Raw genomic sequence first — 15,799 nt, 5'->3', positions numbered from 1 at the left:
TCTAGAGTCTGTCATTCTAGAGTCTCACATTCTAGAGTCTCACATTCTAGTCTCACATTCTGGAGTCTGACATTCTAGAGTCTGACATTCTAGAGTCTCACATTCTAGAGTCTCACATTCTAGAGTCTGACTATATTCTGTAGATGAAACTGTATTTTTTTTGCGACTCTAGCGATCACAGTAATAAAAAGTATAAGAAGTATATTGCCAAAACCTAGGGATTTTGGCAATATACTTCCCCAGAGTCAGATGGAAACCAATTTAATGTCTCTGTGTCCAGTATGAAGGAAGTTACAGGTAGTTTCGCAAGCCAATACGAACTAGCTTAGCGCAATGACTGGAAGTTTTGGGGATCAGCTAGCATGCTGGAAACAGGGTCAGGCTCAACACTGAATTGAGTTGTGAATCAATTATTGAACTGGCCATAACTGACAGGAATTTAAATTAAAGTAGAATTGAATACAATGGAATTCATTTATATTGAAATGGGCTCCATACATAAGAACTGTATACATATGTTTGTTTTGACAGCATGTATTGAACTGTATACATATGTTTGTTTTGACAGCATGTATTGAACTGTATACATATGTTTGTTTTGACAGCATGTATTGAACTGTATACATATGTTTGTTTTGACAGCATGTATTGAACTGTATACATATGTTTGTTTTGACAGCATGTATTGAACTGTATACATATGTTTGTTTTGACAGCATGTATTGAACTGTATACACATGTTTGTTTTGACAGCATGTATTGAACTGTATACACATGTTTGTTTTGACAGCATGTATTGAACTGTATACATATGTTTTTGACAGCATGTATTGAACTGTATACATATGTTTGTTTTGACAGCATGTATTGAACTGTATACATATGTTTGTTTTGACAGCATGTATTGTAATAACATGTTTAATAAAAAGGTTCAATGTAACAACAAAAAAATCTATCTCAATATCAAATCCTTTCTGGGAAACAATTAAGTACCTTACTGTGATTGTTTTCAATTAAAAGGTTAAAAACTTCTTTTTTTAAAAATAACATCTTAGTAAAGAACAATTTCTCAAGCAAGAACTTCGCTAGGAGTAAACTGAAAATGAGCTGTTATTGGCAGAGAGGTTTGGAACTATCTTTCTTATTGGTATATTAAAAATGTACAGCCTGGTGATGTCACCAGGCAGACAAAAACTCCGCCCCTCTAACCACTAGGCTACCTGCCTCCTCTAACCACTAGGCTACCTGCCTCCTCTAACCACTAGGCTACCTGCCTCCTCTAACCACTAGGCTACCTGCCTCCTCTAACCACTAGGCTACCTGCCCCTCTAACCACTAGGCTACCTGCCTCCTCTAACCACTAGGCTACCTGCCTCCTCTAACCACTAGGCTACCTGCCTCCTCTAACCTACCTGCCTCCTCTAACCACTAGGCTACCTGCCTCCTCTAACCACTAGGCTACCTGCCTCCTCTAACCACTAGGCTACCTGTCTCCTCTAACCACTAGGCTACCTGCCTCCTCTAACCACTAGGCTACCTGCCTCCTCTAACCACTAGGCTACCTGCCTCCTCTAACCACTAGGCTACCTGCCTCCTATAACCACTAGGCTACCTGCCTCCTCTAACCACTAGGCTACCTGCCTCCTCTAACCACTAGGCTACCTGCCTCCTCTAACCACTAGGCTACCTGCCCCTCTAACCACTAGGCTACCTGCCCTCTAACCACTAGGCTACCTGCCTCCTCTAACCACTAGGCTACCTGCCCCTCTAACCACTAGGCTACCTGCCTCCTCTAACCACTAGGCTACCTGCCTCTCTAACCACTAGGCTACCTGCCTCCTCTAACCACTAGGCTACCTGCCTCCTCTAACCACTAGGCTACCTGCCTCTCTAACCACTAGGCTACCTGCCTCCTCTAACCACTAGTCTACCTGCCCCTCTAACCACTAGGCTACCTGCCGACCCTACACTCTGACCACTAGGCTACCTGCCGCCCCTCTAACCACTAGGCTACCTGCCTCCTCTAACCACTAGGCTACCTGCCTCCTCTAACCACTAGGCTACCTGCCTCCTCTAACCACTAGGCTACCTGCCCCTCTAACCACTAGGCTACCTGTCGCTCTAACCACTAGGCTACCTGCCCCTCTAACCACTAGTCTACCTGCCCCTCTAACCACTAGGCTACCTGCCTCCTCTAACCACTAGGCTACCTGCCTCCTCTAACCACTAGGCTACCTGCCTCCTCTAACCACTAGGCTACCTGCCTCTCTAACCACTAGGCTACCTGTCGCTCTAACCACTAGGCTACCTGTCGCTCTAACCACTAGGCTACCTACCTCTCTAACCACTAGGCTACCTGCCCCTCTAACCACTAGGCTACCTGCCGCCCCTCTATAACCACTAGGCTACCTGCCGCCCCTCTATAACCACTAGGCTACCTGCCCCTCTAACCACTAGTCTACCTGCCCCTCTAACCACTAGGCTACCTACCTGCCTCCTCTAACCATTAGGCTACCTGCCCCTCTAACCACTAGGCTACCTGCCCCTCTAACCACTAGGCTACCTGCCCCTCTAACCACTAGGCTACCTGTCGCTCTAACCACTAGGCTACCTGCCGCCCCTCTAACCACTAGGCTACCTGCCTCCTCTAACCACTAGGCTACCTGCCGCCCCTCTAACCACTAGGCTACCTGCCCCTCTAACCACTAGGCTACCTGCCTCCTGTCTAACCACTAGGCTACCTGCCTCCTCTCTAACCTCTAGGCTACCTGCCCCTCTAACCACTAGTCTACCTGCCCCTCTAACCACTAGGCTACCTGCCGCCCCTCTAACCACTAGGCTACCTGCCTCTCTAACCACTAGGCTACCTGCCCCTCTAACCACTAGGCTACCTGCCTCCTCTCTAACCTCTAGGCTACATGCCCCTCTAACCACTAGTCTACCTGCCCCTCTAAACACTAGGCTACCTGCCTCTCTAACCACTAGCCTACCTGCCTCTCTAACCACTAGTCTACCTGCCCCTCTAACCACTAGGCTACCTGCCTCCTCTAACCACTAGGCTACCTGCCCCTCTAACCACTAGTCTACCTGCCCCTCTTTAATAACCAGCATCACTGCCCAGTATCCATATCAGGAGCTTGACTTTAAAACAAAAGTTCTGCTCCAATTGACTCGTTGTGCCAGCCTAATAAATTGTAATAAAGCCTAGTTTTACATTGTGCAGGTGAGTTCAGCTGAGCAGCACAGTAACACTGCATCAGACTCAAACAAGGTGAGTTCAGCTGAGCAGCACAGTAACACTGCATCAGACTCAAACAAGGTGAGTTCAGCTGAGCAGCACAGTAACACTGCATCAGACTCAAACAAGGTGAGTTCAGCTGAGCAGCACAGTAACACTGCATCAGACTCAAACAAGGTGAGTTCAGCTGAGCAGCACAGTAACACTGCATCAGACTCAAACAAGGTGAGTTCAGCTGAGCAGCACAGTAACACTGCATCAGACTCAAACAAGGTGAGTTCAGCTGAGCAGCACAGTAACACTGCATCAGACTCAAACAAGGTGAGTTCAGCTGAGCAGCACAGTAACACTGCATCAGACTCAAACAAGGTGAGTTCAGCTGAGCAGCACAGTAACACTGCATCAGACTCAAACAAGGTGAGTTCAGCTCAGCAGCACAGTAACACTGCATCAGACTCAAACAAGGTGAGTTCAGCTGAGCAGCACAGTAACACTGCATCAGACTCAAACAAGGTGAGTTCAGCTGAGCAGCACAGTAACACTGCATCAGACTCAAACAAGGTGAGTTCAGCTCAGCAGCACAGTAACACTGCATCAGACTCAAACAAGGTGAGTTCAGCTGAGCAGCACAGTAACACTGCATCAGACTCAAACAAGGTGAGTTCAGCTGAGCAGCACAGTAACACTGCATCAGACTCAAACAAGGTGAGTTCAGCTGAGCAGCACAGTAACACTGCATCAGACTCAAACAAGGCTTGAAAAAGGCTCTGAAAGTACACAATTCCACAGGGGGTGAAAAATGTGCCAACGGTGGAGAAAGTCTAAAACCATATGGTACTCATCATCTCTGCTGCGGACAAAGAGGGGGAGAAATGCAGAGATACAGAGAAGGAGAGAGAGAGAGAGAGAGAGAGAGAGAGAAATGAGAGAGAGAAATGAGAAAGAGAAAGAGAATGAGAGAGAAATGAGAGAGAGAAATGAGAGAGAGAGAGAGAGAGAGAGAGAGAGAGTAGAGAGTAACGGAGAGACAGAGAGACGGAAAGGGAAAGAGGGAGATAGAGAGAATGAGAGAGAAAATGAGAGAGCGAGAGCTAGAGACTGAGAAACTACGAATCCAGCAGTGAGAAGACAGACTAAGAAACTATGAATCCAGCAGTGAGAAGACAGACTGAGAAACTATGAATCCAGCAGTGAGAAGACAGACTGAGAAACTAATGAATCCAGCAGTGAGAAGACAGACTGAGAAACTAATGAACCCAGCAGTGAGAAGACAGACTGAGAAACTAATGAATCCAGCAGTGAGAAGACAGACTGAGAAACTAATGAATCCAGCAGACTGACAAACTAATGAATCCAGCAGTGAGAAGACAGACTGACAAACTAATGAATCCAGCAGTGAGAAGACAGACTGAGAAACTAATGAATCCAGCAGTGAGAAGACAGACTGAGAAACTAATGAATCCAGCAGACTGACAAACTAATGAATCCAGCAGTGAGAAGACAGACTGAGAAACTAATGAATCCAACAGTGAGAAGACAGACTGAGAAACTAATGAATCCAGCAGACTGACAAACTAATGAATCCAGCAGTGAGAAGACAGACTGAGAAACTAATGAATCCAGCAGTGAGAAGACAGACTGAGAAAGTGAGGGCACATTTCCCAGTGTGCATTGAGAAGTGTTGTCATGAGGGCACATTTCCCAGTGTGCATTGAGAAGTGTTGTCATAAAATCAATCAGCACCTTTCTTTGCATCTCCACTTCAGTAACTTTCTCAAGTAGGAAGTAAAGAGAATAAAAATACATTTCTCAACTCCTTCAAGCCTCTCTCACCTTCTCAAAACGGGTCTGAGGGGAGGGAGATTGAGCCCCCCGTGTCTATGAACTAATCAGAGGTATGTGTGAATGGGGACGGGGAGAAATCAGACCAGGAGAATAGCCTCATCAATGTGATTAACACCAGTTCGTAGAATCAGAGAATTAATGGTACCATTTCATGCTAATGCTACCAAAGCTTCAGCTACCGTAATCAAATATTTAAAACTGTGAGTGAAACCATTATTCTTTCACGAGGCTTTCTAAAACGATCTAATCTACCATTCCAACTCATCAGTGATTAGTCTAGTTTGGTTATGAGAGAGAGAGAGAGAGAGAGAGAGAGAGAGAGAGAGAGAGGAATGGAGAGAGCGAGAGAGAGAGAGAGAGAGAGAGAGAGAGAGAGCGAGAGAGAGAGAGAGAGAGGAATGGAGAGAGCGAGAGAGAGAGAGAGAGAGAGAGAGAGAGAGAGAGAGAGAGAGAGGAATGGAGAGAGAGTGATTGACACTGACAAAGAGAGAAAAAGATAAATAGAAAGAGAGAGGTACTACAGACCCACAGTTATAAATGAAGACACCACCTTTCAGAGAGGTACTACAGACCCACAGTTATAAATGAAGACACCACCTTTCAGAGAGGTAATACAGACCCACAGACAGTTATAAATGAAGACACCACCTTTCAGAGAGGTACTACAGACCCCACAGTTATAAATGAAGACACCACCTTTCAGAGAGGTAATACAGACCCACAGACAGTTATAAATGAAGACACCACCTTTCAGAGAGGTACTACAGACCCCACAGTTATAAATGAAGACACCACCTTTCAGAGAGGTACTACAGACCCACAGACAGTTATAAATGAAGACACCACCTTTCAGAGAGGTACTACAGACCCACAGTTATAAATGAAGACACCACCTTTCAGAGAGGTAATACAGACCCCACAGTTATAAATGAAGACACCACCTTTCAGAGAGGTAATACAGACCCACAGACAGTTATAAATGAAGACACCACCTTTCAGAGAGGTACTACAGACCCCACAGTTATAAATGAAGACACCACCTTTCAGAGAGGTAATACAGACCCACAGACAGTTATAAATGAAGACACCACCTTTCAGAGAGGTACTACAGACCCCACAGTTATAAATGAAGACACCACCTTTCAGAGAGGTACTACAGACCCACAGACAGTTATAAATGAAGACACCACCTTTCAGAGAGGTACTACAGACCCACAGTTATAAATGAAGACACCACCTTTCAGAGAGGTACTACAGACGCACAGACAGTTATAAATGAAGACACCACCTTTCAGAGAGGTACTACAGACCCACAGTTATAAATGAAGACACCACCTTTCAGAGAGGTACTACAGACCCACAGACAGTTATAAATGAAGACACCACCTTTCAGAGAGGTAATACAGACCCCACAGACAGTTATAAATGAAGACACCACCTTTCAGAGAGGTACTACAGACCCACAGACAGTTATAAATGAAGACACCACCTTTCAGAGAGGTAATACAGACCCACAGTTATAAATGAAGACACCACCTTTCAGAGAGGTACTACAGACCCACAGTTATAAATGAAGACACCACCTTTCAGAGAGGTACTACAGACCCACAGACAGTTATAAATGAAGACACCACCTTTCAGAGAGGTAATACAGACCCACAGTTATAAATGAAGACACCACCTTTCAGAGAGGTAATACAGACCCACAGACAGTTATAAATGAAGACACCACCTTTCAGAGAGGTACTACAGACCCACAGTTATAAATGAAGACACCACCTTTCAGAGAGGTAATACAGACCCACAGACAGTTATAAATGAAGACACCACCTTTCAGAGAGGTACTACAGACCCACAGACAGTTATAAATGAAGACACCACCTTTCAGAGAGGTACTACAGACCCACAGTTATAAATGAAGACACCACCTTTCAGAGAGGTACTACAGACCCACAGTTATAACCCCACAGTTATAAATGAAGACACCACCTTTCAGAGAGGTAATACAGACCCACAGTTATAAATGAAGACACCACCTTTCAGAGAGGTACTACAGACCCACAGACAGTTATAAATGAAGACACCACCTTTCAGAGAGGTACTACAGACCCACAGACAGTTATAAATGAAGACACCACCTTTCAGAGAGGTACTACAGACCCACAGTTATAAATGAAGACACCACCTTTCAGAGAGGTACTACAGACCCACAGTTATAAATGAAGACACCACCTTTCAGAGAGGTACTACAGACCCACAGTTATAAATGAACACACCACCTTTCAGAGAGGTAATACAGACCCACAGTTATAAATGAAGACACCACCTTTCAGAGAGGTACTACAGACCCACAGTTATAAATGAAGACACCACCTTTCAGAGAGGTAATACAGACCCACAGACAGTTATAAATGAAGACACCACCTTTCAGAGAGGTACTAAAGACCCACAGTTATAAATGAAGACACCACCTTTCAGAGAGGTACTACAGACCCACAGTTATAAATGAAGACACCACCTTTCAGAGAGGTACTACAGACCCCACAGTTATAAATGAAGACACCACCTTTCAGAGAGGTAATACAGACCCACAGTTATAAATGAAGACACCACCTTTCAGAGAGGTACTACAGACCCACAGACAGTTATAAATGAAGACACCACCTTTCAGAGAGGTACTACAGACCCACAGACAGTTATAAATGAAGACACCACCTTTCAGAGAGGTACTACAGACCCACAGTTATAAATGAAGACACCACCTTTCAGAGAGGTACTACAGACCCACAGTTATAAATGAAGACACCACCTTTCAGAGAGGTACTACAGACCCACAGTTATAAATGAAGACACCACCTTTCAGAGAGGTACTACAGACCCACAGACAGTTATAAATGAAGACACCACCTTTCAGAGAGGTACTACAGACCCACAGACAGTTATAAATGAAGACACCACCTTTCAGAGAGGTACTACAGACCCACAGACAGTTATAAATGAAGACACCACCTTTCAGAGAGGTAATACAGACCCACAGACAGTTATAAATGAAGACACCACCTTTCAGAGAGGTACTACAGACCCACAGACAGTTATAAATGAAGACACCACCTTTCAGAGAGGTACTACAGACCCACAGACAGTTATAAATGAAGACACCACCTTTCAGAGAGGTACTACAGACCCACAGACAGTTATAAATGAAGACACCACCTTTCAGAGAGGTACTACAGACCCACAGACAGTTATAAATGAAGACACCACCTTTCAGAGAGGTACTACAGACCCACAGACAGTTATAAATGAAGACACCACCTTTCAGAGAGGTACTACAGACCCACAGACAGTTATAAATGAAGACACCACCTTTCAGAGAGGTACTACAGACCCACAGACAGTATAAATGAAGACACCACCTTTCAGAGAGGTAATACAGACCCACAGACAGTTATAAATGAAGACACCACCTTTCAGAGAGGTACTACAGACCCACAGACAGTTATAAATGAAGACACCACCTTTCAGAGAGGTACTACAGACCCACAGACAGTTATAAATGAAGACACCACCTTTCAGAGAGGTACTACAGACCCACAGACAGTTATAAATGAAGACACCACCTTTCAGAGAGGTACTACAGACCCACAGACAGTTATAAATGAAGACACCACCTTTCAGAGAGGTACTACAGACCCACAGACAGTTATAAATGAAGACACCACCTTTCAGAGAGGTACTACAGACCCACAGACAGTTATAAATGAAGACACCACCTTTCAGAGAGGTACTACAGACCCACAGACAGTTATAAATGAAGACACCACCTTTCAGAGAGGTACTACAGACCCACAGACAGTTATAAATGAAGACACCACCTTTCAGAGAGGTACTACAGACCCACAGACAGTTATAAATGAAGACACCACCTTTCAGAGAGGTACTACAGACCCACAGACAGTTATAAATGAAGACACCACCATTCAGAGAGGTAATACAGACCCCACAGACAGTTATAAATGAAGACACCACCTTTCAGAGAGGTACTACAGACCCCACAGACAGTTATAAATGAAGATACCACCTTTCAGAGAGGTACTACAGACCCACAGTTATAAATGAAGACACCACCTTTCAGAGAGGTACTACAGACCCACAGACAGTTATAAATGAAGACACCACCTTTCAGAGAGGTACTACAGACCCACAGACAGTTATAAATGAAGACACCACCTTTCAGAGAGGTACTACAGACCCACAGACAGTTATAAATGAAGACACCACCTTTCAGAGAGGTACTACAGACCCACAGACAGTTATAAATGAAGACACCACCTTTCAGAGAGGTACTACAGACCCACAGACAGTTATAAATGAAGACACCACCTTTCAGAGAGGTACTACAGACCCACAGACAGTTATAAATGAAGACACCACCTTTCAGAGAGGTACTACAGACCCACAGACAGTTATAAATGAAGACACCACCTTTCAGAGAGGTAATACAGACCCACAGACAGTTATAAATGAAGACACCACCTTTCAGAGAGGTACTACAGACCCACAGACAGTTATAAATGAAGACACCACCTTTCAGAGAGGTACTACAGACCCACAGACAGTTATAAATGAAGACACCACCTTTCAGAGAGGTACTACAGACCCACAGACAGTTATAAATGAAGACACCACCTTTCAGAGAGGTACTACAGACCCACAGACAGTTATAAATGAAGACACCACCTTTCAGAGAGGTACTACAGAACCACAGACAGTTATAAATGAAGACACCACCTTTCAGAGAGGTACTACAGACCCACAGACAGTTATAAATGAAGACACCACCTTTCAGAGAGGTACTACAGACCCACAGACAGTTATAAATGAAGACACCACCTTTCAGAGAGGTACTACAGACCCACAGACAGTTATAAATGAAGACACCACCTTTCAGAGAGGTAATACAGACCCACAGACAGTTATAAATGAAGAAACCACCTTTCAGAGAGGTACTACAGACCCACAGTTATAAATGAAGACACCACCTTTCAGAGAGGTACTACAGACCCACAGACAGTTATAAATGAAGACACCACCTTTCAGAGAGGTACTACAGACCCACAAACAGTTATAAATGAAGACACCACCTTTCAGAGAGGTAATACAGACCCCACAGACAGTTATAAATGAAGACACCACCATTCAGAGAGGTACTACAGACCCACAGTTATAAATGAAGACACCACCTTTCAGAGAGGTACTACAGACCCACAGTTATAAATGAAGACACCACCTTTCAGAGAGGTACTACAGACCCCACAGTTATAAATGAAGACACCACCTTTCAGAGAGGTAATACAGACCCACAGTTATAAATGAAGACACCACCTTTCAGAGAGGTACTACAGACCCACAGACAGTTATAAATGAAGACACCACCTTTCAGAGAGGTAATACAGACCCACAGTTATAAATGAAGACACCACCTTTCAGAGAGGTACTACAGACCCACAGTTATAAATGAAGACACCACCTTTCAGAGAGGTAATACAGACCCACAGACAGTTATAAATGAAGACACCACCTTTCAGAGAGGTAATACAGACCCCACAGACAGTTATAAATGAAGACACCACCTTTCAGAGAGGTACTACAGACCCACAGACAGTTATAAATGAAGACACCACCTTTCAGAGAGGTACTACAGACCCACAGACAGTTATAATTGAAGACACCACCTTTCAGAGAGGTACTACAGACCCACAGTTATAAATGAAGACACCACCTTTCAGAGAGGTACTACAGACCCACAGTTATAAATGAAGACACCACCTTTCAGAGAGGTACTACAGACCCACAGTTATAAATGAAGACACCACCTTTCAGAGAGGTAATACTCACCCTCGGCCTCTCAGGACCCACCCTCCGCCTCTCAGGACTCACCCTCAGCCTCTCAGGACCCACCCTCAGCCTCTCAGGACCCACCCTCAGCCTCTCAGGACCCACCCTCGGCCTCTCAGGACTCACCCTCAGCCTCTCAGGACCCACCCTCAGCCTCTCAGGACTCACCCTCGGCCTCTCAGGACTCACCCTCAGCCTCCCTCCCTCCCTCCGCCTCTCAGGCCTCACCCTCCCTCCCTCCCTCAGCCTCTCAGGACTCACCCTCAGCCTCCCTCCCTCCGCCTCTCAGGCCTCAACCTCAGCCTCCCTCCCTCCGCCTCTCAGGACTCACCCTCCGCCTCTCAGGACTCACCCTCAGCCTCCCTCCCTTCGTCTCTCAGGCCTCACCCTCAGCCTCCCTCCCTCTGCCTCTCAGGCCTCACCCTCCGCCTCTCAGGCCTCACCCTCAGCCTCTCAGGCCTCACCCTCCGCCTCTCAGGCCTCACCCTCCGCCTCTCAGGCCTCACCCTCAGCCTCTCAGGCCTCACCCTCCGCCTCTCAGGCCTCACCCTCTGCCTCTCAGGCCTCACCCTCAGCCTCCCTCCCTCTGCCTCTCAGGCCTCACCCTCCGCCTCTCAGGCCTCACCCTCAGCCTCTCAGGACTCACCCTCGGCCTCTCAGGCCTCACCCTCGGCCTCCCTCCCTCCGCCTCTCAGGCCTCACCCTCAGCCTCCCTCCCTCAGCCTCTCAGGCCTCACCCTCGGCCTCTCTCCGTACGTCTCTCAGAACACTTGACAATGAACTCACAGAGAGGCTTTTGGAGTAAACCCAGAGGACAGTATTCAGACCTGGTTCAGGGTTATAAACCCAGGGGACAGTATTCAGACCTGGTTCAGGGTTATAAACCCAGAGGACAGTATTCAGACCTGGTTCAGGGTTATAAACCCAGGGTACAGTATTCAGACCTGGTTCAGGGTTATAAACCCAGAGGACAGTATTCAGACCTGGTTCAGGGTCATGGAGGGGTCACCCCTTTGAGGGGTCGTGACTCCAGAACAACCAATACATCAGGAATGTTACATCCTGTGTCCTGCAGCCTTTCTCCTCGCTGCCCCAGACCCCTTCCCATGACCTGGCTGAATTAACCCACCAAACCTCCCACACCTCTACCCCCTGACCCCATATCCTTTAGTTCCCTGGGTCCTCCCACACCTCTACCCCCTGATCCCCTATCCTTTAGTTCCCTGGGTCCTCCCACACCTCTACCCCCTGACCCCCTATCCTTTAGTTCCCTGGGTCCTCCCACACCTCTACCCCCTGACCCCCTATCCTTTAGTTCCCTGGGTCCTCCCACACCTCTACCCCCTGACCCCTATCCATTAGTTCCCTGGGTCCTCCCACACCTCTACCCCCTGACCCTCTATCCTTTAGTTCCCTGGGTCCTCCCACACCTCTACCCCCTGACCCCTATCCATTAGTTCCCTGGGTCCTCCCACATCTCTACCCCCTGACCCCCTATCCTTTAGTTCCCTGGGTCCTCCCACACCACTACCCCCTGACCCCTATCCATTAGTTCCCTGGGTCCTCCCACATCTCTACCCCCTGACCCCATATACTTTAGTTCCCAGGGTCCTCCCACATCTCTACCCCCTGACCCCCTATCCTTTAGTTCCCAGGGTTAGGGTGACTGTTACATTGTCTAAATTCGTTCACAAAAGCAGAACGTCAAATCGGTTGGAGGCGTACCGAAGTGCACTACATATAGGGAATAGGGTGCCATTTGGGACACCACATAGGGAATAGGGTGCCATTTGGGACACTATATAGGGAATAGGGTGCCATTTGGGACACTAAATAGGGAATAGGGTGCCATTTGGGACACTATATAGGGAATAGGGTGCCATTGGGGACACTATATAGGGACTAGGGTGCCATTTGGGACACAGCCTCAGTGTTGTGGAGGCATACGGGTCTGGAATCAGTTTGATTGTGCTTTTATCTTCACTTAAAGGGCTCCTCAAGGTTATCAACCTCCGAACTATCTCCCTACCATCACTATGATACTTACTGGATTGGAGAGCTGAGGAGTTGACCTCTATCTCTCCTCCTCTGATTGGCTGGAAGACGGAGACCTCAGCGTCATAGGGGTCTTGGCTGGGCCTTCCTGTTACTCCTCCTCTGATTGGCTGGAAGACGGAGACCTCAGCGTCATAGGGGTCTTGGCTGGGCCTTCCTGTTACTCCTCCTCTGGGACTCACAGCTCCTCTCCGCTGGGCCTCCTGCTCTTCATAGACGGCCATCAGCTGGACAGGAGAGGAGAGGAGAGGAGAGGAGAGGAGAGGAGAGGAGAGGAGAGGAGAGGAGAGGAGAGGAGGGGAGGGGAGAGGAGAGGAGAGGAAAGGAGAGGAGGGGAGCAGGGGAGGGGAGGGGAGGGGAGGGGAGAGGAGGGGAGGGGAGGGAGGGGGGGGGAGGAGGGGAGGGGAGGGGAGGGGAGGGGAGGGGAGGGGAGAGGAGAGGAGGGGAGGGGAGTGGAGGGGAGAGGAAAGGAGAGGGGAGGGGAGGGGAGGGGAGGGGAGGGGAGAGGAGAGGAGAGGAGAGGAGAGGGGAGGGGAGGGGAGGGGAGGGGAGGGGAGGGGAGGGGAGGGGAGAGGAGAGGTTTTATTTCACACTGCTCATCAAAAGTCAGAAAAACACAGGAAACACAATAGAAGATGGTGACAAAGGTTTGAGCATCACAGTAGCTGGAAGTGATTTAAATAGGGCCCGTCTCCCAAACAGACGTTTTACATAAACTGAACAAACAGGTAAAGGAAGAAGTCAGACCTATTCTGTACAAATATTCCCAAAATACCAACCTACAAGGGAAAGTACAACTTGGCAGACAACTAGAGACAACTAGCCAATCAAGTCTTCAGACTCCAGATACTAGCCAATCATGTCTTCACACTCCAGATAGTAGCCAATCAAGTCTTCAGACTACAGATACCAGCCAATCAAGTCTTCAGACTACAGATACTAGCTAATCAAGTCTTCAGACTACAGATACCAGCCAATCAAGTCTTCAGACTACAGATACTAGCCAATCATGTCTTCAGACTCCAGATACTAGCCAATCATGTCTTCAGACTCCCGATACTAGCCAATCATGTCTTCAGACTCCAGATACTAGCCAATCATGTCTTCAGACTCCAGATACTAGCCAATCATGTCTTCAGACTCCAGATACTAGCCAATCATGTCTTCAGACTCCAGATAGTAGCCAATCAAGTCTTCAGACTACAGATACCAGCCAATCAAGTCTTCAGACTACAGATACCAGCCAATCAAGTCTTCAGACTCCAGTTCCCCCAGCTACAGTAGTGACAGTGTAATCTGTACAGTTCCCCAGGCTACAGTAGAGACAGTGTAATCTGTACAGTTCCCCCAGGCTACAGTAGTGACAGTGTAATCTGTACAGTTCCCCCCCAGGCTACAGTAGTGACAGTGTAATCTGTACAGATCCCCCAGCTACAGTAGTGACAGTGTAATCTGTACCTCTCCCCCAGCTACAGTAGTGACAGTGTAATCTGTACAGTTCCCCCAGCTACAGTAGTGACAGTGTAATCTGTACAGTTCCCCCAGCTACAGTAGTGACAGTGTAATCTGTACAGTTCCCACAGCTACAGTAGTGACAGTGTAATCTGTACAGTTCCCCCAGCTACAGTAGTGACAGCGTAATCTGTACAGTTCCCATAGCTACAGTAGTGACAGTGTAATCTGTACAGTTCCCCCAGGCTACGGTAGTGACAGTGTAATCTGTACAGTTCCTCCAGCTACAGTAGTGACAGTGTAATCTGTACAGTTCCCCAGGCTACAGTAGAGACAGTGTAATCTGTACAGTTCCCCCAGGCTACAGTAGTGACAGTGTAATCTGTACAGTTCCTCCAGCTACAGTAGTGACAGTGTAATCTGTACAGTTCCCAAGGCTACAGTAGTGACAGTGTAATCTGTACAGTTCCCAAGGCTACAGTAGTGACAGTGTAACCTGTACAGTTCCCCCAGCTACAGTAGTGACAGTGTAATCTGTACCCAGCTACAGTAGAGACAGTGTAATCTGTACAGTTCCCCCAGCTACAGTAGTGACAGTGTAATCTGTACCCAGCTACAGTAGAGACAGTGTAATCTGTACAGTTCCCCCAGCTACAGTAGTGACAGTGTAATCTGTACAGTTCCTCCAGCTACAGTAGTAAAAGTGTAATCTGTACCTCTCCAACAGCTACAGTAGTGACAGTGTAATCTGTACAGTTCTCCCCAGCTACAGTAGTGACAGTGTAATCTGTACAGTTCCCCCAGCTACAGTAGTGACAGTGTAATCTGTACAGTTCCCCCAGCAACAGTAGTGACAGTGTAATCTGTACCCAGCTACAGTAGTGACAGTGTAATCTGTACAGTTCCCACAGCTACAGTAGTGACAGTGTAATCTGTACAGTTCCCACAGCTACAGTAGTGACAGTGTAATCTGTACAGTTCCTCCAGCTACAGTAGTGACAGTGTAATCTGTACAGTTCCCAAGGCTACAGTAGTGACAGTGTAATCTGTACAGTCCCCCCAGTTACAGTAGTGACAGTGTAATCTGTACAGTTCCCCCAGCTACAGTAGAGACAGTGTAATCTGTACAGTTCCCCCAGCTACAGTAGTGACAGTGTAATCTGTACCTCTCCCCCAGCTACAGTAGTGACAGTGTAATCTGTACAGTTCCCCCAGGCTACAGTAGTAACAGTGTAATCTGTACCTCTCCCACAGCTACAGTAGTGACAGTGTAATCTGTACAGTTCCCCCAGCTACAGTAGTGACAGTGTA

General features: G+C 47.0%; 1 protein-coding gene across 5 annotated transcripts in view; it reads right to left on the bottom strand.

Annotated features, from left to right (window-relative positions):
- The window catches only part of LOC115161435 (partitioning defective 3 homolog B), a 114,263-nt gene that overhangs the window by 38,523 nt on the left and 59,941 nt on the right, over positions 1-15,799 (bottom strand). For 3 of the 5 annotated variants that reach the window (XM_029712414.1, XM_029712413.1, XM_029712417.1), the window contains one exon: positions 13,029-13,263. In XM_029712414.1, coding sequence (XP_029568274.1) covers positions 13,029-13,263 — 235 coding nt within the window. The remainder of the gene's footprint in view (positions 1-13,028; positions 13,264-15,799) is intronic. The other 2 variants (XM_029712416.1, XM_029712415.1) reach the window with 2 other exon arrangements.

This window comes from Salmo trutta, chromosome 24 (genome assembly GCF_901001165.1).
Source record: "Salmo trutta chromosome 24, fSalTru1.1, whole genome shotgun sequence".
Classification (NCBI taxonomy): Eukaryota; Metazoa; Chordata; class Actinopteri; order Salmoniformes; family Salmonidae; genus Salmo; species Salmo trutta.
Note: the sequence above shows the minus strand (reverse complement) of the source record. Positions and strands in the feature narration are given on the sequence as shown.